Source organism: Mytilus trossulus, chromosome 4 (assembly GCF_036588685.1).
Source record: "Mytilus trossulus isolate FHL-02 chromosome 4, PNRI_Mtr1.1.1.hap1, whole genome shotgun sequence".
Classification (NCBI taxonomy): domain Eukaryota; kingdom Metazoa; phylum Mollusca; class Bivalvia; order Mytilida; family Mytilidae; genus Mytilus; species Mytilus trossulus.
This window is the reverse complement of record NC_086376.1, coordinates 12,946,954-12,971,827: the sequence shown is the minus strand read 5'-3', so window position 1 is coordinate 12,971,827 and position 24,874 is coordinate 12,946,954. Positions and strand designations below refer to the sequence as shown.

Genomic DNA, 24,874 nt, shown 5'->3' with positions numbered 1-24,874 from the left:
TTCATGCACAAGTTTATATTTACGAAAAGTTCCGGCTTCGCTAGTACAGGAATTACTTTCATCACGAAATAGCAGGACAAATCGCGAAGTAAAATGTTCCGTGAACTGGTATTAAGTGTTTTGATATTGGTGATTTCACCTAACTGAAGTGACGACTTTAAATGATCTATTTCGGAGTACTTCCGTACCATAAATTTCAATTTATTTTAAAAAATGGGATTTTCCCCCATTTCCAAATTCTTTTAAAATAAATCGTTAAAAGCTATACAATTAATAAAAATTGCAAAATTTAACCTGTGTCGAACCTATTTCCCCGGGCGGAGTCTTTAGCAACATGCACTAAAAAAAAAATCGGCAGCAATCATTAACATCTTTCTCCAAATTTCATAACTTTCATAACACGATTTGTTTTAATTAGCATAAACATTTAATTGAAACTTTAGCACATTTTAAAAATTGGCTACCGTTTTGTAATGTATGGAAGCATTTTATTCCTTTAAGACCAAAATATGTAGTTAATAAGGAAAGAATCTTGGCATTTTTTACTCTTCGTATATCTAACTTTTGTTTTGACCAATTTTAAAAAAAATACGCCTTTTAACTGCCTTGAAAAACGAAATATCAACTTGGACAAAATGGCTACCGTTTGAAAAACAACTGTGTAGAGAAGATTTTATTGAATCAGCAATATTTGAACTCACATGAGGCAAATATTTGTACTTTTGTTAGATTTTATTATTGTCTTACTATTTTTATTCTTTTTCTACTATAATATGCAGTCGAGTCAAATGAAATTTGGTAAAATAACGGCTTTAACGCCACAAAGAACCGACACATGTCGTTGTTCCTGTCAAGAATCAAGAAGATCAGAGAATAGGATCACTATACATAAGAGTTAAAACAGTTTTTCATAAATGTAACGTTGGATGGGGACATCCATTTTTTTTCACATAGCTTTCTGTTTTTAATCCTCAAATATACTAGATATTACTTAGGAGATGATCAAGAGCTGTAAAAACATAATTCAAAACATATATTGAATTTGTTTTAATATTGGTTCGTGTTTTCTAACATTTTTATTTTATTTTGCGGAAGAAATTTCGAAGATTCTGTTTTAAATCCTAGGGGTTGTAGGAACATCGCGCGTGCCCAACGTTTGAAAGTAGAAATAGAGCTATCAATACTTCAATTCACCCTTATACCAAGAAGCCATGTAGTTTGCGCTCATTTAAAGGGAGACGGAAAGCTTGGCTTGACTTGGTTGTACAATTTCAGTCCTCTAATAATTCCACATTTCATTCTTCCAACATATTTGACTGCATAGCTATACTACGACCGGTAACTTGTTAATCTTAACGACATTGTCTGACTGTACAGCCTAGCACTATGGGCCATGTTAAACTAAATTGTAATCTATAACATATATACATTTCTCACTGAAGGTATCCTAAGAAGGTATCCAAAGATTTTGCGACGATGCAAATATTAAACTTTACAATATAAATAAATATCTTTAACCAATGAATTCAAATAGCAAAAGCTATGCAATTAACAAATATATACTTTTTAAGCTTCATGTAAATTATTTAACAATAGAATACATTAAATATGAAATTTGGAGTTTTACCAAGGGAGCTAATAATTGAATAATAACACTGTCTGCCACACAGCATTTCGGAGACTCTCCCTCTGGGAGCTTTCTTCCCTCTTTTATAGCTGACCATGCGGGGGCTTTTCTAATTATCGGGGACATTATGATGACGTATAATTGTTAATTTCTTTGTCATTTAGTCTTTTGCCTATCATAATACATATTCTTCTTAATATAGCGATGTCGTTATTACGACATAGCGGTGTCGTTATTACGACATGATATGTCGAAATTACGACATAGCGATGTCGTTATAATTTATTTTTTTTGAATGGCCCTTATCGGCTTCCGTAAATCATTAATAAAAGTGAAAGAGTGAAATAAATTTTATCAGCCTGTATGTAAGTGAATAATATGACATCATTCTATCCGTACTTATGTGACCGCCAATTTAACCCCTAAGCTAGAGGCTTATGGACTAAATTGGGAAATAAATAGTTAACGCGGGATGTCTGGCATGCCACAATAGCAGGTTCAACCCACCATGTTTGTCTTTAAATGTCCTGTACCAAGTAAAAAGTAAAGTCAGGAAAATGGCCATTACTATATTATAAAATTGAGAATGGAAATGGGGAATGTGTCAAAGAGACAACCACCCGACCAAAAAAAAAAACAACAGCAGAATTGCTCGTTTCAGTATGTGTTACATTTTAATGTTGTCTTTCTGTTGTATCGTTGTTCTCCTCTTATATTTAATGTGTTTCCTTCAGTTTTAGTTACCAGGATTTGTTTTTTCTCAATCGGTTTATGAATTTTGAACAGCGGTATATACTACTTTTATCTAGAGACGGATAACGCATATTTTTAATTTATAATTAAAAAATAAACACCATTTTTCACTTGAATACTGCCAGTTTAGACATTGCTTCAAATTTGACTGAACATTGAATTTGTTATAAGACACAGTGTGTAAGCAAACGTTTTAAATAACCCAAACGCTCTTTAAAATCATGATATATACATTTTATGAGTAAAAGAACGGAAAAGAATCATAATCAAAAAGAAATGTAGATAGAAAAATACCTTTTGGTGCAGACAAGATTGTTTTATGTATTCGTTTTTGTGGGTGTTGATCTTTTTTTAAGAATCTACATAGGATCAATGAAGCCTATGGTTGTTCAATATAGACAAGTGTTGAAAAATCATGACATGAAGAAACATAAAAAAAATATCCAAAGCATAATAAAACAAAAGCTTCAAGCACAAATAGAATAAGGTCATACAATGAACCAAACAGAAATGAAGGACAAGGTCTTACAATGGAAGTTCACAATAAAAAAAAAGTTAATGGATATCATATGCTATCATTGTCATGAATTATACATCGAAATATACAATATTTAATGAGTAGGGGCTGAAATTAGGGACGTGAATTTAGCTCGTTCAGGCTTTTAACAATTTTTGGTAACAAACATTGGTTGAGATATCAAAGATCCCATTGAAAGTTTAAAGATGCATACTGTGCCGGAGCACTCAAAACAGCTATCCGATGGAGAAGCAGATAACTTGACTGGTCCTAAACGCGATACCCTAAAAAGTATAAAAATAAATGCTTGAATTTCAAAATTTTTAAGATCCCCGTTAATCATTAGATTAAACAAAATATGACTATGCGTCCGATCGATACAGAAAACCGCCTTTCTATCAAGTTCAACACAAGAAGACTATCGTTAGCTTACAAATAAATAGTTTATAATGAACTTGATAAACTGGTTAAAGATAAGGTGATACAATCCAGCACTAGTACGGTTTTGACACTCATCGTGATATGGTCCGAGACCACAATAATTTCGTAGTGCATTTCTTTTAAAAATCAATTAATTAAGAAAATCCCACCGGCGCTTTCTCAATAAATTTTTTACAGTGTGTTGTACTACTTTTGGGACAAGTTTTATCAAAATTATAGAAAACTTCATCTGCTCTTACTCAAAATATGGACAATTTTATGTTTAGGGCGTCTTGAAATCTTTTCACAGCTTCCGAAGTGCTAATTTTTAACCTTTTTCAACTGGACCAAATCACTACTTTCCTTAAAAATTCGGGATCCACATTTTTTAACAGTGTAATTTCACCCCCCCCCCCTTTTTTGTAATTTGAGGTATTGAACATGGAGAAATAATTGATTTTCCTCTAAGTTCAATATTTTTGTGATTTTACTTTTTACTGGGATTGTACCGGTTTGCAATAATCGTATTCTATAAACTATTACCGGGTTTGTAATAACATGAACAAAAAGATGGGTGCCACACGTGGAGCAGGATCTTCTTACCCTTCCCGAGCACATGCGATCACCCGTAGGTTTTTTTAGTGTGGTTTGTGTTGCTCTGTCTTCTGTACTACCATTTGCCTGTTTGTCGTTGTCTTTTTAGCCATGGCGTTGTCAGTTTATTTTCAATCTATGAGTTTGACTGTCCCTCTGGTATCTTTCGTCCCTCTTCTATAGAAATTTAGAATTATGACATTCAGACTAATGTATGCCCCACAACTTTTCAAGGGCTGATAGGAAAATATTTTGAAAATGACAAAAATAATGTGTGCTAGACGAAACTATCATTGTTTGAAAAGATCTCAGACTGCATAAACGAATATGAGAGAATATCCTTTTACAGGTTAAGAAGCGTAAATTGAAGCTGAAACACCTCACCTGGTTTATTTTTCACGGAGGAGTAACGTATCTAGGTAATTGTATTTGAAATTGAAGAAAACCACTGGTTTGCTGAGACTGCTCCCATATACAGTGAGTAGTTGAAGTTGATTAAAGGGAGGTGGGTGGGTATTTTGTAACTTTATGACAACTAATGTTTGACTTTCCCTGTCAGCAGCAAAACTCAAAATGACCAACTACCTAGCATCCTTGTGAAATTTGAGAATGGAATGTATCACTCCTTGCCTTATAACCAAATAAGGAGTGATCATTTAGACTGTAGTCCAGGGGATTATCAGTACCAAAACCTGTGCTACACCCATGCAGATTATGATGTCATTAAATAAACAGCGCTTATATTTACATAATATAAGCTTCTACTGAAAAACCTCACATGGTTTATTTTTCACGGAGGAGTAACGTATCTAGGTAATTTTATATCGAAAAACTAAATCGATTGTGACTCTTCAAATCTCGAGGCAGTTCAGGATTGGACATAATCAAAATGATAAATAGGTATTTCAAAGTTGCTTATGCTTTGTATTGATAGGGATAATAATAGTAACTATGATTGCAGGCGCTTGGACACAGTATTTGGAATTTAGTTTTCGTTGTTTGCACTGAATGTTCAACTTTCCATTTTAAAGCCGGATAATAAACACAATGATTGTCTGAAATGGTTTCAGGTGAATTTATTCACTCTGATTGTATCCCATGTTTTATACACTTAAAATACAAACCAACAACTAACTCGATGATTTCGATGCGGAATTTTCTAAATTTGTTTTTTGGTTATTCCCCTTAGGCCAAGCATTTATTAGTTATTAACACATATCTACTATACTCAATTCGAACTTTCAAGAGAATTGTTTATTTTTTCTGTTTTTACAAAAGAATACATTATTTAGAAGATAGACAACAATTATCAAAGGGACATTCAAACTCATAGACCGAAAATAAACTGACAACTCCTTGGAAAAAATAGACAAAAAGACAATCAACAGTAAACAAAACACAACATAGAAAACCATCGACTGAGCAACAAAAACCCAACATAAATCCTAGGATGATGTCATGTGATCTGGAATAGTAAGTATATTATGCTCGACATGTGATCATGGTAATACAACCCTATTTATAAGTTTAATTCGGTGATTAACTTTAGAGAAACAGAAGACGGTTTGTTGTTACAACAATTGGAACATATCCGTGTCATCTGTGAAACAGATATTTAATAACTAACTCTTAATGCTGTCCGTTTAATGCGAAGGTAAGATTTCAACTTCAGCAATTGTGAATTTTGGTTTGATATTTTCCTTTGTGACAGCATCTATCTATCAGCGTTATAATAATAGGGTATACAGGCACTGGAATATCGTACCAACTGATAGATATAAACTACATATAGTGTAATAATAATAGGGTATACAAGCACTGGAATACCGTACCAACTGATAGATATAAACTACATATACGGGCGCTACTGGAATCTTGCTACAAAGAAATGATTAATCAGACTAAATGTTACCCTCCCTTTTATAGCATGTGGTTGATGATTTCATACATTTTATTTCTGTTTCAGTTGTCTATACGGCCTATACAAATACATTTCAAAACTTTAACTTTATTAGAAGTTTTCTTTTTTTTTATTTAAGGACATGTATGTTAATCGTAATATTTATGTTTCGTTCAAATAAATATACATTATAAAAGTCTATTGATGAAGCCATATGTAATTCGACAATTACAACGTTCTCATATTGATACTATTGTTTGTTTCTCTTAAAACTTGTACTTAATTTTTAGAGAATAAAGTTGATATATTATATTATTACATGCATAATTCTATAAAAACTTTTAAAATTTGGAACTAAGAGTAAACAAATTGTAGAAATCTTGTCAAATGTTTCAGTTGATTATAAAAAAAGGCGCATACCTTTACTTTTCGATAGTCACTTATAGACTTGTCTATTGTCTTTGATTGGTTGAAATGACATTACAGACCGACATTCATATTGAATTCATAACATGGAACTACAACATCCAGTCATATAACGCAATCATATTCAAAATATACTGAGACTAAGCGAGACAACTTTTGCAGAACACTGTATTATTCTGAAGTATTCATTGTTTATCATTTCATTTAAAAAAAAAGTTGATTATGATTTTTCTCAATTCCCATGATATAGTTCAAATGATTTTATAAAAAAAGTTCAAAAAATGGACGTGTTTCGCCTAAAGTCACCAAATATTTCGTAACGGAAACGCATGATTCTCTCGAAATATGCAGAAATTATTGAGAATATTTTAGAATGGAGTAAAGGAGGGACGAAAGATACCATAGGGACAGTCAAACTCATAAATCGAAAATGAACTGACAACGCCATGGCTGAAAAAGACAAACAGACAAACAATAGTACACAAGAAACAACATAGAAAACTAAAGAATGAACAAATGAACCCCACTAAAATGTAGAGGTGATCGCAAGTACTCCGGAAGGGTAAGCAGATCCTGCTCCACATGTGGCATCCGTGGTGATGCTTATGTGATAACAATTTCGAGTAAAATACGACCTTTCGTATTGCAATTTCAGGAATATCTGCTGGATGCAGTTATCGTTATCGTTATCAGATGCACTCATTCAATCGCATTATTCACATGAATGAACAATGGGTAAAGGACAGAGTACGTATTTTCTCTAAATTTGAAACGAAAACAAAACTTTAAACCGCAAACCAAAAGTACACTGCTCAAGCCAAATATCCGGGAATTTTCAACACAAGTTTTATATTCAAAAGTTTATTTGACCCTATAATTTATATTGGTGAAAAAAATGAAAATGAATATGTACAATTTTTACACTTCTCTTAATTTAAATTTTAATATGGTGCAAAACGTTCTTAGTAGGTTATATATACGACAATGTTGCCTTTGTTAAAAGAAATAAAGGGCGGTTCATGTTGAAAACATATTGACAGTTAGAGAGAAAAAACGAATTACTACCAAATTTTACTTCACAACATAATGCAGGAGACCTTTGTAACGTATGTTGCAGGTTATTTTTAATTTTACGTTTTGTTAGCAATTTTTTTTATTTAAAATTGGTGGCATATACATTTTTTTCGTATTGGATTCAAGTACCACATATAATATTTTATTCATCAAGCGGAAAAAAAACTAACATCATAAATCTTTTGTTAATAATACAAAGCTTTGAAATTTGAGAATTTTCGTCGTTTCAACGGATTTTAATTCTATACAAAACAAAAATAATCGTTGTTGCAACAAATAAAACATAATTGTGGTTATCTATGACACTGAACATTCATAACAAACTTGTGGTGGTGTATGTAAAACTAACGAATCAAATGTTACCACTTGGAACTCTTAGCTCAATAGATTCCTAGAAAGAAGCAATCCTTTATGAAGATAATTATGATACTGCACACAAGTTCAAATTATTATCAACTTGAAGATATACAACTCACATACAGGCGCTGCTGGAATGTTAATTAAAGGGAAAATTCGCAAAAAAATCAAAAATTCATATTATGTCCATTCTGTATAAAAATGCTCAAATTTATAAATATTAAAGTTTTCTTCCGCTAGATAAGAGATCACCATCGATTTTAAATTTTGAGTATCAGTTCTTTGCGTTCCGCCATTTTGTTATCTTGTACAAATAAAAATCACGATATGTCTATAAACCATAAAGAAACAAAACTACAGTAACCGATGTTGTCGTAATTACGTGTCGATATCTTATCAATCGTACGGTTGTTTTATCTGACTAACTAACTTGATTCGGAAAATGTTCTTATATTTTTAATAACCATATAGTCTGTTATTTTTAAACTGTTAATATTGGAATTAGTTAAAAAGTCAAAGTTCAAATCATAAATAAGAGTTCCGTGAAAATTGTTTTCGAAAATCTAATTCGTTCATTATTCTTTAAAGTAATATACTTTATTCAAATAAATTAGGATCTTCGCTCCACTGATCACCCGCATGGCTTAGGGTATTACTCCCAAAGGTATTGTGAGGGGTGTAAGGTGACACGACCAGGTATTCAAGCGATTTCCTGTCGGGCCTGCAAGTTCATGCATCGTTTCACTTCTGTAGGTATTGATCAGTGTACACGGCCGATAACTTATAACTTTCCATTTTGAACTATCAGGTGCATGTATAATATACATCTCTGTCTTGCGTGTCCGAAAGTGATATAATATACTAGTCATTACTTAACTCATACGCTTGTTTATAAATAAAATTTCTGGTGTAAAGAATATTATTTATAAAAAAAAAAAAAATGATACCAAAAAAAAATAAATAAAAAATTGAAGATATACAAATATACGTATTTTTTCCAAGGGTTAATTTGGGGAAAGTCAGAGACATATAATTATATTATATGTCTCTGGGACAATGTAATATTTACTCGTTGTCAAAAGTAAAGGACATAGTTGGATCATTCCAGAAATGTTGATTAAAAAAATGTGCGCACTTGTCGACGATTCGTTTATACGCCCGGATAGAAAGTTACGGAACTACAGCGCAATTTAAAATATATACATGTATACATTGAACATAAGCACCCTGTATAACCCCGATACAGATGAAACCGGACGTTGACGCGTTCGAGTCGAGCACACCGTATATCACTGAGTTCAGACAGTAAGGAATTCATACTTTTAAAGACAATCAAATATCTATTCTTCGTATATTTCGCGCCAATATATTCTTTGCCATAATACTCATGAGTTACTAAAAGGTTTTTCAAAAATGTGACATTTTTTTATACAAACATCAAAAAACGCACGACGATATCAATGATAAAACGTGCTTGATATTTTTAAACATTCAAAACTTAAAGTTTCTCGTACCTCATAGTTTTTAAAACATACATTGTTGAAAACTTCATAGTATAAATTAACAAACTTATAAAGATCGTTTGTTTATGTTCTATCTAGAAACAAAAAAATACACGTTTAAAAATGTCTCTATTTTCATGTTGTGTACGCTTCGTTGTCATTACACCTTTTTATACTGTACGCTTCGTTGACAAAATATTGCGTTTGTCAATGAATTTTGCATGTATTAGATTATGCTTTGATATGATTATAACCAATATGCATGTTTGAAAATAATAATTTACCACCATAACATGCAGACATCAACCCATAATGTCAGTTGTATTGTCGAAAAACACTTGGAGGAAATTTTTACATTTAAAAAAATCTTCATTTATACAAAAGTGTGAATTGGTAGGAAAATACAATAACTCAACAGATGCAACTATGACAAAGCATACAGATACACACGTCCGATTTCTAATTTCATAGCATATTTGAAAGTGTTTAACATACAACAGTCAATGTACGGTTAGGTGGTGGGTTGGTACTTAACAATATATGGACCCTTTTATTTGTTTATGACACACGTACGTAATGGCTGATTGTTGGTTGCTTAAAGCTCACTTGCAAATATGCCATGCATGTTCAGGATAAGCACAACGTAGCAACACATACATGTAAGTCCTGTCAGGAGACCTTCCGGAATTACGTCAGGGATGTTTGGATTGCCACTGGATAAAATGATGTATATTTTATAAGGACACAAATGGTGCCTTTCAACAGGCTATTTATAGACCTCTCTTGAAGTTTTTGCAGGGGTTCGTACTGTGTAGTTAGCGTGGTACTCTCTTTACACGAGACATTGAATTTTATATTCCCATTCGGACAGGACGTGACTGTGTACTGTTACATCCCACACAACTAAATGGGTGGCCAACTTCAGTCAGTTTTTACTGCCGATCGGAAAAAGACCAAAGTGATCATTACTTATAGTATATCTCCCAGTCACCCTTCACCAAATTCTTTCATAAATAAAAAAAACAATTGGCCACAATATAGAAAGTTTTGCTCTACCTGTTAAATCAAAACATCACTTAAGAGGGGTCACTTAACATTATTACAATTCATGCACACTTATGAGAACTCATAATACCATACATGCTCTCGATACTGTTTATATTTGGCATTGCACAAGTTCGTGCGTTTTATTACGTCTTTACCTAAAAGCGTAGGATATACTGATTAAAACAATTTGGATACACGATTTACTTCTTAGTTGTAATTCGCTTTGAAATAACTATCAGTTACTACAATTACTCCTTTGTCGATATTTTATGTATATGGTTTTTGTGTCTTGTACCGACATTTTGAGTTTAGCTAATTGCAACTGAACTTTTTTATCATGTTGTGCTGTTACACCAGTGTTCTAGGTTAAGGAGAGGGTTGGGGGCAAACATGTTTAAACCTGCCGCACTTGGTTTTGTCGGTCCAACGTCAGAATCCTGTAGTACATTGGTTATATAGATCTGTCATTTTTTTTCTTCTTTACATAGTTCATAAGTTATAATTTATTAACCGTTAGTTTAATCGTTTTTTTCATTTTTTTTTTCATATCGGGGCCTTTTTTAGGCGACTGTATGGTATAGGTTTTCCTCATTGTTAAATGTTGTACATTGGACTGTAATAGTTTATACGCCAACTTCATTTAAACTTTGATGGACAGTTGTCTTACTGGCCATCACATCACATCTACAAAGCTCCACATGTAAACAAAAGTAATAATTTTTTTTTAAAGCAGTTGGAATGTCATCTATGGCATTCGGCAAATTAAGTTCAACGAGCTCCTTCATGTATGTCTGCTTTCGTCTAGGCGAATTTGGACCAACACCGGCATTTGGAAGAGCCTCAAATTGTGAAAAAGAAGTCATTAAAGTTTTAATGACTGTACTATACTTTTTGAAACGTTCTTTCCTCTGGAATATATTTATTAACTGTTCATTTCATCTGGAAAAACATTTAAAGTCTCAATTTTCAATAGAAACATTCCACGCAGATGTACGCGGGTTACATATTTCAATTTTGGCTTTGTATGACAGATATGTTAAGTTCAACTACTTTGACTAAGTTAACAGATAAACATTTACAATAAAATACAGAAAAAGGGTCGCCGACACCATCTCGAAAACCTTGACAAGAAAGTGTTTGTCACGGTTTTTGTCAACGAACTGTACAGTGATTATTTCAAAACGCACAACGAACGCGATACATTTGGTGGAACGAACAATACAGTCAGAAAATATTTATTTTGTATGATATTGCGTTTATTCTAAGTTCTAGGGCACATTTGAAGGCACGTAGTAATTCAATGTATAGTTATTTAGTATTGCTTAAGGTATTAATACTCAAAGGTGTATGCACGAAAAGATATTCAGCATTGTTTACATCGTAAACCGTATGAAATTGCACCATGTCTGTGCGTTTTGCATCTAGCAGTTTAATCAAACGTTTTATACAATATCTAAAACTTACAACAACTGTATAATTGAATAAAGATACTAACATGCTCATTGACATATTTATATATACTCAAATAAGTTCTAGAGAGGCATTCAGAGTAATTGTCATCCCAAATGTTGTCCTGATTATCGCTTCGAACGCGTCAACGTCCGGATTCATTTGTATCGGGGTTATACGGGGTGATAAGAAAGAAACATACATTTTGTGCAAATTGGGGTAAAAGTTTTGTAAATAGACTAGTCCACGTATACCAACAGTATGTAATCATCCAATTCGATAGACTATTGTATACCTGAGACTACTATAACACATAGTAGTCTCAGTGTATACCAAAAGAAGAAGAAGAAGAAGAAGAAGAAGAGGACCAATTTGATTTAAATACAGGTCGATCTATAACTTGCTTTGGTTCATCGAAGTTATGAACATAGTAAAATCACAGATTTATATATCAATTAGATTGTTCTCGAATAAAGAAAGAAATTCGTCATCACCACAACTGTTCCGACATATGCAACTGGACGTACACTAATAATCCCCGAGGGATGTGAATATTTTCTAGGAAAGCTATTGAGTATTAAAGTTTCAAATCATTTTGGGGATTTATTTTCTTTCTTGATATTCAATGACAGCAAATTTAAAGAATAAACTGCTTGTCAGATATTTGTCCGCTTTAGGGGTATTCTTGCCAGTTGAACAGACTTATAATTACATTCAAAAATAGGGAAAGATGACATTAAATTCGTTGTCTTTTGTTTTTAAACATCTTTGGTCAAATAGTTATTAAGTATTATACGTTGTGAGACGAAGACTACTTTAATAAGGACGTCCCCGATTATGATTAAATTTGGTTGACGTTTTTCACACTTGATAAAGAATATCTATTCGTAATTTTTCGATTCCATTCCAAGAAGACCTTAAATTTGCTGTCAATGTTTTAAGACTTCTCAAGTACAAAAGTATTTTTTCTTTATTCGTTCATATTATATTCCGCTTCGGTAGAGTTATCTTCAGTGAGTTCCAGTTATTAATTTGTACGTGGCTTTTAAAAAGTCTAAATCTAAGTGTTCTCATTCATTTATCTGCCTAATAAAGACAAATAAAAATACTTTGGTAAAGCTTTTTATAATTTCTAAGTTCTCCTTTTTATTAGACATCAATCAAGGACAAAAGGGGTAAATCATTTCAATCCGACATATGAATTAAGTTTCCCGTCTTTAACCAAAAATTGTGTATTTCTTAGTAAATTAACTTATTTGAAATCAAATAAATAATAGCACCAAACATAATTAAATAATTCCACGGCGATCAATTTTTTTTTGTCACCAACTTGAATATATATTTTAAATATGTGTATTGGATGCTCCCCTTGTCTTATAATACAAGGTGTGCCCGAGAGGCGTGGTTAAATACCGAAGTGCAAATAACAATTTACCTTTCAACAAGCCATCTACGAGTATTGCTACAGAACCGTGAATACACACATCGTATCAACCAAGTCATAGCAGAGATAGTAAAAGGTCAATAAGAGTACACCAACATATTGTCTTTACAGATTATTGTACTTTACTTTGTTCACCTTATCAGTCCGAAAATACATTAATTAAAAATCAATTTATAACTTTTTGTGTTGTCTACAAAAATAATTCGAATATATACGTTTAACATAGAAAATTTATCTCATGAATATGTACAATTGAACGTATGTGCGTTTTATCTTCTTATTATCGGATGGTTATTAGATAAAGCATAAGTCATCGGCGCGCTTACGATTACGTTAAAATATGATTAAAAACCAAGACTTTTAATGATTGTTTTTTAAATCCCGGCATGCAAAAACCAGGAGAAAACGTCACGACCTACAGGAAGTAGTTAATATTTTTTCATTAAATATTGAATTTCTCCTTTATTAATGCACATATAGCGATAAAACTTTGTGAATATATATATTATGTCATAATGAACATATTTAAACCATAAGTAAAAAATCGTGAATTTTCCCTGCTAGACGCTCCCGTTTTTTTGTAAAATTATTTATACTTAACACTCTTGACAATCTCTGTATGTTATATACCTCTAAAACTTGTATTTTAAATGGGAGATTCAAGCAAAACAAAGATAACTTCACTTGTGTAGCACCTCGTGGCAGGTCAGTAGTAGACTATATAATTGTTCCGCACACACAATTTAAACAAATTCAAGATTTTGAAACCACTTTAGTAACAGACTGTATCAAAAATTACAATTTAAATGTGGGAACAGCAACAATACCAGACCATTCAATACTTAGTTGCAAGTTAAAAATATCAAGATATGAAACAATACAAATTGATAAAAATAAAAACACTATTTCTAGAGAGAAACCAACCAATAATGTTGACTTACAAAATAGAAGATACTTAACTAATGTTATTCCAATAGACATGTTTTCAAACCAACGCACAGCTCATGCTATTGAAAACGTTATTGATAGACTACAAAATTCTCATGTCATTCAAACTGAAATTGATGAAATATACTCTAAATTTGTGGATTTAGTGCAAAGTGAGATGAATGAAAAACTAAACTATAAAGTAACTAGTAAAAAATCTAGCAGGAAAAATGGTCGTCGAAAACACAAACATTGGTGGAACAATGAACTTTCTGATCTGTGGCAACAGGTGAAAAATAATGAAAACCTATATTTACAGTGTAAAGGCACCAAATGCAAACAAGAACAGAACAGTCTTAGGAAAAAATTTAAAGAGAGCCGAAAAGACTTTGATAAAAAAGCACGTCAAGCCGAACGACAGTACAATGCTAAACAAAGAGACAAAATAACCAGCTTAAAAACAAATGATCCAAAAACTTTTTGGGATGAAATCAATAAACTAGGACCTACTACTACCAAACAGGAAATAGACTGTGTAAACTTAGAAAATGGTAGTGTTTCATATAACCCAGATGACATCTTGAAAAAATGGAAGGAGGACTTTTCAGGGTTATTTAATGATACAGTATCAAATCAGGTTAGTGATGAATTTCTAGAAAGCACACGTAAACTAATACAGGAATGGGAAGAACAAATGGACAGTTTAAAACCAGAAACAACCAATATACAAAATGAGCAAACAAGAAATGAGAGTGAACTTATACTAAATTCTGATATAACTCTTAAGGAAGTCACAGATGCATTAAAAGATGCAAAGACAAATAAAGCAACGGGTATAGAAAACATACCAAATGAAGTTTTAAAATGTGAAAAGTTGCACAAATTATTATTGAAACTATTCCTGTTGTGCTTTGATCGAAACATTTTGCCAACTAAATGGGATTACAGTATTATCCATCCTATACTGAAAAAAGGAAAAGACTATAGAGTGCCCCTTAATCATAGGTCAATTAGTTTAATGTCAACAGTAGCAAAACTCTTTAACTCTATTCTTAGTAAAAGGATAACAGAATATTTAGACTCAAACGAGTTACTCTGTGAGGAACAAAACGGCTTCCGAAAGCTAAGATCATGCATAGATCATATATATACTTTATATTCAATCTTACGAAGAAGAAAAGATGAAAAGTTGTCAACATTTCTATGTTTCATAGATTTTGCTAAGGCATTTGACTCTGTGAACCATGAGCTACTTTTTGCAAAGATCTTGAGCATTGGTATAACTGGTAAAATATACAAAGTCATAAAAACAATGTATAAAAACCTTCACAGTTGTGTAAAAGTTGAAAATATGGCTACTGATTGGTTTGCAGTGGAAAGAGGAGTAAGGCAAGGGGACAACTTAGCTCCTGTATTGTTTGCTATCTTTATCAATGACTTGGCACTTGACATTAATAATTTAAACTTGGGAATACAAATGTGTGATAACTCAAAATTAAGTGTGCTCATGTATGCTGATGATATTATTATACTTTCAGAAACAGAAAATGATATGCAGAATATGCTTGATACCTTGCACAGCTGGTCTGAAAAGTGGCAATTGAAAATGAACATAGACAAAACAAAAATAATGCACTGTCGCAAAGCAAGTATGAAACCAACAGACAAAACGTTCAATATAGGCCATCAAACCATTGATTTGTGTAAGTCCTACAGGTATCTTGGATTTGAAATATGTGAAACAGTTGAATTTACTAAAGGAGTTAAGCTACTACATGAAGCTGGCGGTAGAGCTCTTGGTGCTATGATTTCAAAACATTTCCGTATAAAAGGACTAAGTTTTCCAGTTTATGAAAAACTATATTATAATACAGTTATCCCGGTGGCAGATTATGCCTCAGAAATATGGGGGTTCAAAAAATATGACTTTGCTGATAAACTGCAATCTAGAGCTGCAAGGACATTTCTAGGCGTTGGTAAAAGAGCACCCATTCCATATTTAACAGGAGAAACATGCTGGATGGAAGTTCAACTCAGACACCATTTGAACATGATCAGACTATGGGCAAGAATAATTAACATGTCAAGCAATAGACTACCAAAGATTGCCTATCTAAGTGAAAAAGAAAAGAACAGGAGAAATAGTTGGGCTTTAGAAATTAAAACAATATTGGGTAAATGTGATCTTCTAAACCACTACAACATGAGTAGCTTACTCGGTATGAGTAACAAAAACTTTCTTGGTCTAGTTAAACATAGATTAACAACTATAGCAGCAGAAAACTGGAAAGCGGAATGTGCAGGAATGCCTAAATTAAGAACATATGTAAAAATAAAATCTGATTATTGCCAAGAACCAACACTTCTGAAAACATTATCAACAAAAAAACGTGCTGTGCTTTCAAAACTGAGAAGTGGAACTTTTCCTATAGAAATTGAGAAAGGGAGATATAGGCAACTACCAGTAGAAAGAAGGATTTGCAAACTTTGTACCAAACAAGCAATAGAAGATGAGATTCATTTTGTAATTAAATGTCCAGCGTACGACCAAGAAAGACAAACTATGTTTAACATTGCCAATCAGAAACTTACCATTGACTTACAAGAACTAAGTGACGAAGAACAATTTAAAACCCTCTTGACATCGCCAGAATCAATATGTGCAGTTGCAAACTACCTTACAGTTTCCTTGGATGTTAGATCAGCAAAATATTAACAATATTAACTTACCTACTGTTACAGTTATTTTTTTTACTATCAATAGACTGTTGGTATGAACCTTTATTTCAATTATAAATATATGTACTTCACACATTATATCTCTATTTTTTATAAAATATTCTTTATCACTATACTATATTTACTTTATTTTTTGAAGAATAAAACCCTTTGCAACTTTACATGATCATGATGATATATATTTATTCGAAAAGAAACAATAATTTTTAACAGACATAAATTCATATTACATTAATAAGATAAAAATTCTTTTCCAAGTTGAAATGTTTACTAGATGAGATAATACTTGAAAACCATCATATTGCTTCTTTTTTTTTTTTTTTTTTTTTAAATATACATGTTTTGAGCTTGTAACTAAATAGAAAACTCAATTAGCATAGTTAGAAGGATAGCTTCAGAAACATATGTATGTGTGTGCTCAGATAGAATGTAATATTACTATCTGTAAAATAATTCATTATTTTATCACTTGTATGATTTTTTTAATATTATTAGAATTTACTATTTTGCTTTTTGTCTAAACAATAGTACTTGGGACAGGGGAGATAATTAGTGTTGATTATTTCCCCTACACATGGACACACACTCACTTCAGTAAATTTCATTATTATATGTAGAACATGAAAGGTATATCTTGAAGAATAATAACTTGCTCATGCACCTAAAAGAGAAGCATATAAGGACTCAAGTATATTAATAGTGTGGTGCACAGTGTATAGAACCAAAAGAAATTTTGAGAAACATAGCAAATAATATTTATTTTTACAATATACAATGTGTTTGTTGTGCAAACATTAAAGGTAGTGAAATAGCCATAATGATGACATCTTTTAATTTATAATATATGAGCTTAGTAGAAATGCCATGCTATATTTATATTTTTTCTATTTTAAGTATCATATTACTTAGAAATATTGTAAACAGCATTTATAAGAAAAGTATTACTGTATTTATATAATATAAGTTTGCATTTATATAATATAAGTTGATTGGCATATGATATCTATACCTTTTGTATTTTGATATTTCCTGGGCTATTTTCTATATCACTAATTTGATTTTAAACATTATACACAGATGATGACAGAAAAATGCAACATAACAATAAAAAAAAAAAAAAAAAAAGACAATATACATGTATCAAAATAACATTTCTCTGTGGCTAAGGGAAGCAACTCATATTGATATGTTACATACACTTTCATATGAAAAACATCCACTTTTTATCCTTTCATTTATGATATATTCTGAAATTGATTTGATATTCTAAACAATTTGTGCAAACAGCAGCTAGTACTGAACACATACCGAAAATTTATATGCATACTTTAATTGAATTCATCATCTAAATTATTTTTGCTCTTGATTTTAAGGGAAGCAATTTCAGCTTAAAATGTTTTCAAATTATACATATTTATATTATTACAGATCTATTTTAAATGAGAATTTCACAATTAACATATTAAAACCACCACTTATGCAATGATGTAAAAGAACAAACACTAAAAAAGAGAGAAATATTTTTATAAAAACTTAAAACAACCTCAGATCTCAGAATGAATAATCGAGTTAATATATATTCTTTGTATGTTTATAATCTTGTATGAATATTGTTAGTGCTTCATAAGCCTCTAAAGGCTGGCCGATATGGTATACTATTGCTAATGTATTGAAATGTAATTGTAATTTTATGTATATTGTATCAGGTTGCACTTTAAATAAAATAAAATCTAAAATCTATACCTATATGGAGTTATTTTCTTTCAGAACGTCAGGTCATTCTTTTTCAGAATCAACCCGGACGATACCATGTTTCAATGGTATATGCTCCAAGGCATAAAATAATGACCTGTGTAAGGTCATTATTTTCCTTGATTAACATGCAATCTATGATTTACTTCAAAATTTTGTTTGTCTAATAGTTTTTTGGTGCCGATTTGGATATTTATTTTCAAGTTCAACCGATGATAGATGTAAAAGAAACCGTCATTGTAGACCTGCAATTTAATTTAAGAAACAAATAACGTGAAGTTTTGTTGATTTATCGCTATAATAAAGAAACATTATCATATAGGTCAGATGAATTTTAATGTAGACTTTCATAAAATAAATCCAGATTTAACATATTCGTGTGTAAAATTTTGAAAATCTTATTGAGTCAAACTGAATAGGTTGATTGCTTAACGTCCAGTGGCAAATATTTCATGCATGTTCAGAACGATACACACTGAATAGGAAATCATACTGAGACCTACATGTATTTAAATTCGTCTTCGTGTCAGTTCGTAACTTTTAAAAATTTATGTATTCCTTTTACTCTATCAAATGATCAACTAATAAAATAATCTTATATTCTATTGAATAACACGAAAGGGTCGGTGCGGAGGGTAATATATAATTTTATCCTGATTATCTTTTAATAAATTGTATTGCTGTTCGAAAGACAATCTTTCTGAATTTTTCATCCGATTCAAGTAAAATGGTTAAATAAATAACAACTTTTCCGCGATAGAAATAACATAATAAAACGAAAAAAAACACACATACCCCTTCCCCTTTTCACTAAGCTAAGTGATACAATAAATAACTTACAATGTGTCTTGTATTTGTCATACACCGTTATCGGATGGTAGCAATACATGTGTGTCTTACTTCATGCAGTTACAGTAATATTTTTATTGTGTATGGATAACAATTTTTAAAAGGTTTATATCTAAATTATTTAGTGAGTTTTATTTCAGATTTTAAATTAGCCGCAGGACGTATTAACCTGAACGCATTAGAAAGGAATATCCCACTTTAGTGTTGTCGGTAAAAAAGGATACTTAATTTTACAAATCTTTATAAAATTAATATTTTTTGACGGTATATAAGTCAGATAATGCATATTTTAAGGTTTTTCTTGTCGTAGAACACACCTCGGGGTGTCAGGATTGTTCAAAGAAAGACCTCCCTCCGGTCGGTCTTTCATTTGATCAATCCTGTCACCCCTCGGTGTGTTCTACGACAAGAAAAACCTTAAAATATGCATTATCTATAACTTAATCAAGATACTAGGCATACATTTTCTGCGGTATCTTTTATTTCAAGTTCTATTGGTTAGATGCTTGCAAAATAGTCCATCAACTTTAAAATTATTCAGTATAAAAAAAACATCAGCTGTATAATCAAACGTGAAGTCAAAGAATAAGAGCCGGCTTCTTTGTTTTTGTATTCTTTATGAGAAGCTCCTGTATGAAGTTTGTCTAACGAGCAAAGGAACAAGTCGACAAGAAGAGAAGCATGGTAAGTTCCTCTAACAAAGCCGATTGTTTGTTGAATAAAAAGACGATTGCCCAGAGACTTCCGATTTAGTTCTGTATTTTTGTGATTTTACTTAATACAAAGAATGATGTGTTCCTTTTATTGTTTAGACAAAATTCATTTGAACTAAAGTATATATTTTTTTATAAAGGAAAATAAGTAATGGTAGAAGTTGAACTTTACTAATAATTTCCTAAAAGAAGCCAGGAAAACTATTACAAAACTTTTTTTTGCTAACGAAAAAAAAAAAGAAAAATTGGGATGAAAAGCATAAGGTTGAATTGCCCACGAAATTGGGAAATGACTTGTCAACGAAAATTGCATATGCTATTGAAAGGAAAGAAACAAGTCAAACAAAATATGACAATGTTTTCAATTGTGGATAGAAGCAAGAGGCTTGTGGACAACCATCTACCACATACTTAGTATAATAAAGACTAATATTTTGATCCAGATCAAGTCATACACCATTTATATGATAGGAATCCTTATAAGAAATCAATACACGTCTTTTGCATATTCTAAAAGATGTTGCCTTTCTGTTATTTTTTACTGTTTAAAGTTTCTTTCTTTTTTTCTTCAATATTTTACATGATCTTTTATATGTATCATATTTTAGCGGTATTCTCAATATTGCCGTATAAGCGGAAGGTTTGGCTAGCTATGAACCCTGTTCTAATCCACTATATTCTACATAAGAAAATGCCTGTATCACTTCAGGAATAGGCCAGTTGTTTTCCATTTGTTTGATGTGTTTGAGATATACTTATTTCTAGCTATGTTGGCGTTTGTTGAAGTTCAGTTTTTCTGATGTTTCGTTGTTTTCCTCTTACAGTTGGTGTGTTTCTCTTTGTTTTGGTTTAGGACCCGGATTTATTTTCGCTAAATCGATTTATGGCTATTTAACTGCGGTGTTCTATTGTTACAGATGACTTATACATTTAATATGCATCTTTAGAACTGTACAGTACATCAAGATTACTTGTACTAAAGTAGCTGTGTAGCTCTAGAAACAGGGAGAAAGTTAAAACTCAACAAGAAAAACATAAACATTTAATAAACCATGTTAGCATTCATTTCATACATATCAAAATAAAAATATGATATTTTTATAAATAAAATAAGTCAAATTGAATGTTAAGGTTCAATCTGTCTATGCATACGTATCCAAAAGATAGAAAGATTCTAAAATGGTGGACGGGATCAATTCAGTGATATATCCATATGCATATTGATTTGTGCATTGTAATATTTACATTGCTAAAGAAAATTGTTTTAGAACAGTCTTGGTCCACCAAATGGCTATACTATAAACTCTGAAATACCAATAATAACTTGTCTGCGTATACACAAATCCACGCTAAGACGAAGAAGAAAAATCCAAGCAGAATTATCTGTAGCGCTGATTTAACATAATCCATTTTACCTAAAAATAGAATGAACAAAAATGTAGCATAGTATTGATATACATGTAAAGTGTCTAATTGTGTACATTGCTTAGTTTAAACCTGTTTTATTTCCTAAAAAATACCCAACGGGGAAAACGGTTAGAAATTTTATTTCTTCTGAATGAATATGAAAACACGGTTGTCGCCCTTCCTGTGTTTCGTGTTTATCCTGCCGATGCACCCAGTTCGCTCCTTTTAAATTCCCTCGGGTTTATTTCTCACTTTGATATGCTTGTTCAAACTCCAAAAAGTTACAGTCAATCTGTTAATGCTAACAAAACGCTTAGATGCGATAGGGGTTCTGAAGCTTAATCTCAGGGTAGAAGTTTTAGATGTTGTCAGTGTTTAATATTTCCCGCTAGAAATCAAAATGTGTGCAGCAGTTTTATTTAATTATTTTCGGTTTCGACTTGTTTTTCACACCTATTTTGTCGCTATGTTTGTCGTTTTATTGGCATTTGATCATTATCTATATTGTGTTCCTTCCTTTGTATTAATTATATAAGTGTTTCCTTGGCACTCCTGTTTAGATCTGTACATATAATAAGTATAGATCTATCTTAATGGATAACAAAATGTCAATGTAATAATTTATGACGTAGCACATGGGACTACTACATGTATATGTCACAGATTGCACTGTACAATGTCAAGACATACTAAATCAACAACCTATTTAGGTACAGGGATATTATAATACCCCATTTTGAATAATTGGTATAAAATTAAATTACTTTTTTCCGAGTTGATATATTTGAACAGCAGTTAACTAGTTATACTGAGAAAAACGAAATGCCAAGAGTAATAATTAAACGACATCAAAAGTTCATTGTAGGATATAAAAAAACTTAATTCACATAGTTCCCCCCCCCCCCTCTTAACTTAATTTGGGAAAAATTGATTTACCTATATGGATATATGTAAAATCGATTTTAGATTAACAAAACTTGCAGCAATGTTGACCCCCCCCCCCAAACTATTTGATTTAAGTTTTTTTTTATGCTACATCGATCTTTTGATGTCGTCCCTAATTAAATAGGGAATGCGTATACATCGAAAAGTTATGCACTAATTGTTTCTCTTTATATTGAAATATATAGTCAAGTGTACAGAAAAACTTTTAAAACTCTAAAGTAAGTTTACTTTTAAAATCTTATGTAGCACTCTTTACAACACTAGTCTAAGTTGTGACTGCGTGCGGAAATATGAAGATAGAGAGATATACAAATAGTGTGTTGTACACTTGAGGTTGTACACAATTGTAAAAATAGCTCTACCTGTATTTATATACATGTAGTAAACGTCAACATCTAATGATACATTATACAATGAAAATATGTCTTTGTAAATTTACTCACGTAATAATCATGTCAAATTCTTATCCAGAATCTATATAACCACACAATTATCCTCTCCATATGCAACCTATGTTAAATATAAAATGTAAATTATAACACTTATTGATCAAGTCAGAATGTTTGATGCGCTAGCGTAATAATATATTTCAACTATTATTCTTGCTTGAATGATGCATAAAATATTCACACATGAACAACTTCAAATCCATTCTTTATAATATGAACATAGACAAGTTTAAAAGTGCATCCCATATAGAGATCGAACACACAACGTACCTGGTGGAAACATAAGCAAAATAAGATATTTAATAATGACATAATATACATGTATTATATATTGGAACGATTATATGGAAAATTGAATAAAAATGTTTACTCACGATTGATTCAAATTGATTGATAAAATGCCTTTATTCCATTAAATATTTACTAACAGGAATCAACTATAATAAACAAACAACAGGTGCGTCGTCTAGTTTTATCTTGTTGTTGACGTGGTCCAAAATGAATTTTATACTTTTATCTGCAAAATTTTAAGTCCGTTCTAGTGTAATCAAACTTTAAGCCTTAAGTACAACCGATCTTTTGATAGTAATCTTCAAGCTAAAAGTTGCGAGTTTGTTTTCTCCGTGACAACGCATCCAAAACGAATTATTTAAATTTATTTGATTATAATTATTGCGTATTTTTAAAGCTTTATCGCTTGACTTTAATATTGGGATTTTTATCTGTATGGAGTTATAAATTATTGTCTTGAGTTTTGTGTTCATAAACTTTCTGTAGCATGACTTCAAACAAAACTTCTTTTATAAGATATTGTATAGGCTTTTCGATGCGATATAGAAGTTAAGCGATATTAAGCAATTTATAATAATACAATGTAATTAAATAAAAAAAATCAATTGTACTTCGAACAAATGTTATATGTAATTTATATTCCAATACCATCGTAAGAGTATTTTAAAAACGCATTTAATGTTGTAATTCTCCCTAAGAATCGTTCGGACATTAATATGTGTGTGAGAGGATTTGATTATGACAGTAAAGGAGTTATTATCGAATTTTAAGATGTATCACAAGTCCAATCTTTACGCCAATTTATTATAACAGTTTGTAATGTAAGTGCGAACACTGAACAGTATTATTATAGTTTGAGCAATAAATCATATCATATCATACATGTAAAACGTAATTCATAAAGTTGGCATCATTTTTGGGACCTATTAACAAAACAAATTATAACTCACGGCCAACAACCGGTTAAAAGTCAGATAAAAATTATATTACAAATTTTATGGCATAATATATTTTAGGACATATTAAAACTAAACCTTGACGGGAACACCCTTTTTCAAATAGCATACATATACAAGTACTTAAGTACAATTACAGATGTAGAACAGTAATGCTACTATATATTTTTGTGTTTGTTAGATACAAATAAACAAAATATATGTATCTTAAACATGTTAAAAATGTTAATCTAAACATACCTGAATTGCGTCAAGCATCTATATCTACCTGTAGAATTGTCAACAATATACTTACACGTGTATATTCTGAAACATCCGTAATAACTCAGGCATGTCTTAAAACGTTACACACAGCACACTATTGTTCTGTCATTCAACGGTAAAAAAATCTTGTGGTAATCAACCAAATATATATGTTTTACTGTAACATACAGATGGAGTTCCTAATCAACTTATGTATAACCTTTGGCTTATTATGTAAACACAAAAAAAAAAACAGAAAGTAAATAAAACTAACTATGATATCAGATGTCTTAAATATTATTTAAATACAGAAGTGGATATGACATGATAATGACGATTATAAGTATACCATTACAGCTTAAAGATGGCTCTACATAGAAAGGGGGGGAGTGTAATTTATCATGCAATTTAGACATTGAAGATGAATATTTCATTATCGTTTTACAATTGTTGAAATGCATTTATAGGTTAAAAAAAAATAATTAAAGGTCAA

The 24,874-nt window shown here is 31.3% G+C and overlaps 1 protein-coding gene and 1 long non-coding RNA gene across 4 annotated transcripts; one reads left to right on the top strand and one right to left on the bottom strand.

Annotated features, from left to right (window-relative positions):
* Positions 1-14,362: 14,362 nt before the first annotated feature.
* On the top strand, positions 14,363-16,985 carry LOC134714717 (uncharacterized). Its single transcript, XM_063576217.1, has 2 exons — positions 14,363-14,674; positions 15,576-16,985. Exon 2 carries the CDS (start codon positions 15,590-15,592, stop codon positions 16,751-16,753), a length of 1,164 nt encoding a protein of 387 aa, XP_063432287.1. The 5' UTR covers positions 14,363-14,674; positions 15,576-15,589; the 3' UTR covers positions 16,754-16,985.
* A 4,133-nt stretch (positions 16,986-21,118) lies between these two features.
* Positions 21,119-24,591, bottom strand: LOC134714715 (uncharacterized). 3 transcript variants are annotated; one of them, XR_010106567.1, is made up of 4 exons: positions 24,434-24,591; positions 23,266-23,408; positions 22,886-22,952; positions 21,119-21,505 (listed from the first exon to the last, which is right to left on the bottom strand). It is a non-coding gene; the product is annotated as an uncharacterized LOC134714715 (long non-coding RNA). The 3 variants fall into 3 exon arrangements; XR_010106565.1 differs by having other exon boundaries at positions 24,379-24,588; XR_010106566.1 differs by lacking the exon at positions 23,266-23,408 and having other exon boundaries at positions 24,379-24,564.
* Positions 24,592-24,874: the final 283 nt, after the last annotated feature.

Bases quoted from the DNA above. Each gene is read 5' to 3' on its own strand.
- LOC134714717 (XM_063576217.1), top strand. From the start codon at position 15,590: ATGCAGAATATGCTTGATACCTTGCACAGCTGGTCTGAAAAGTGGCAA.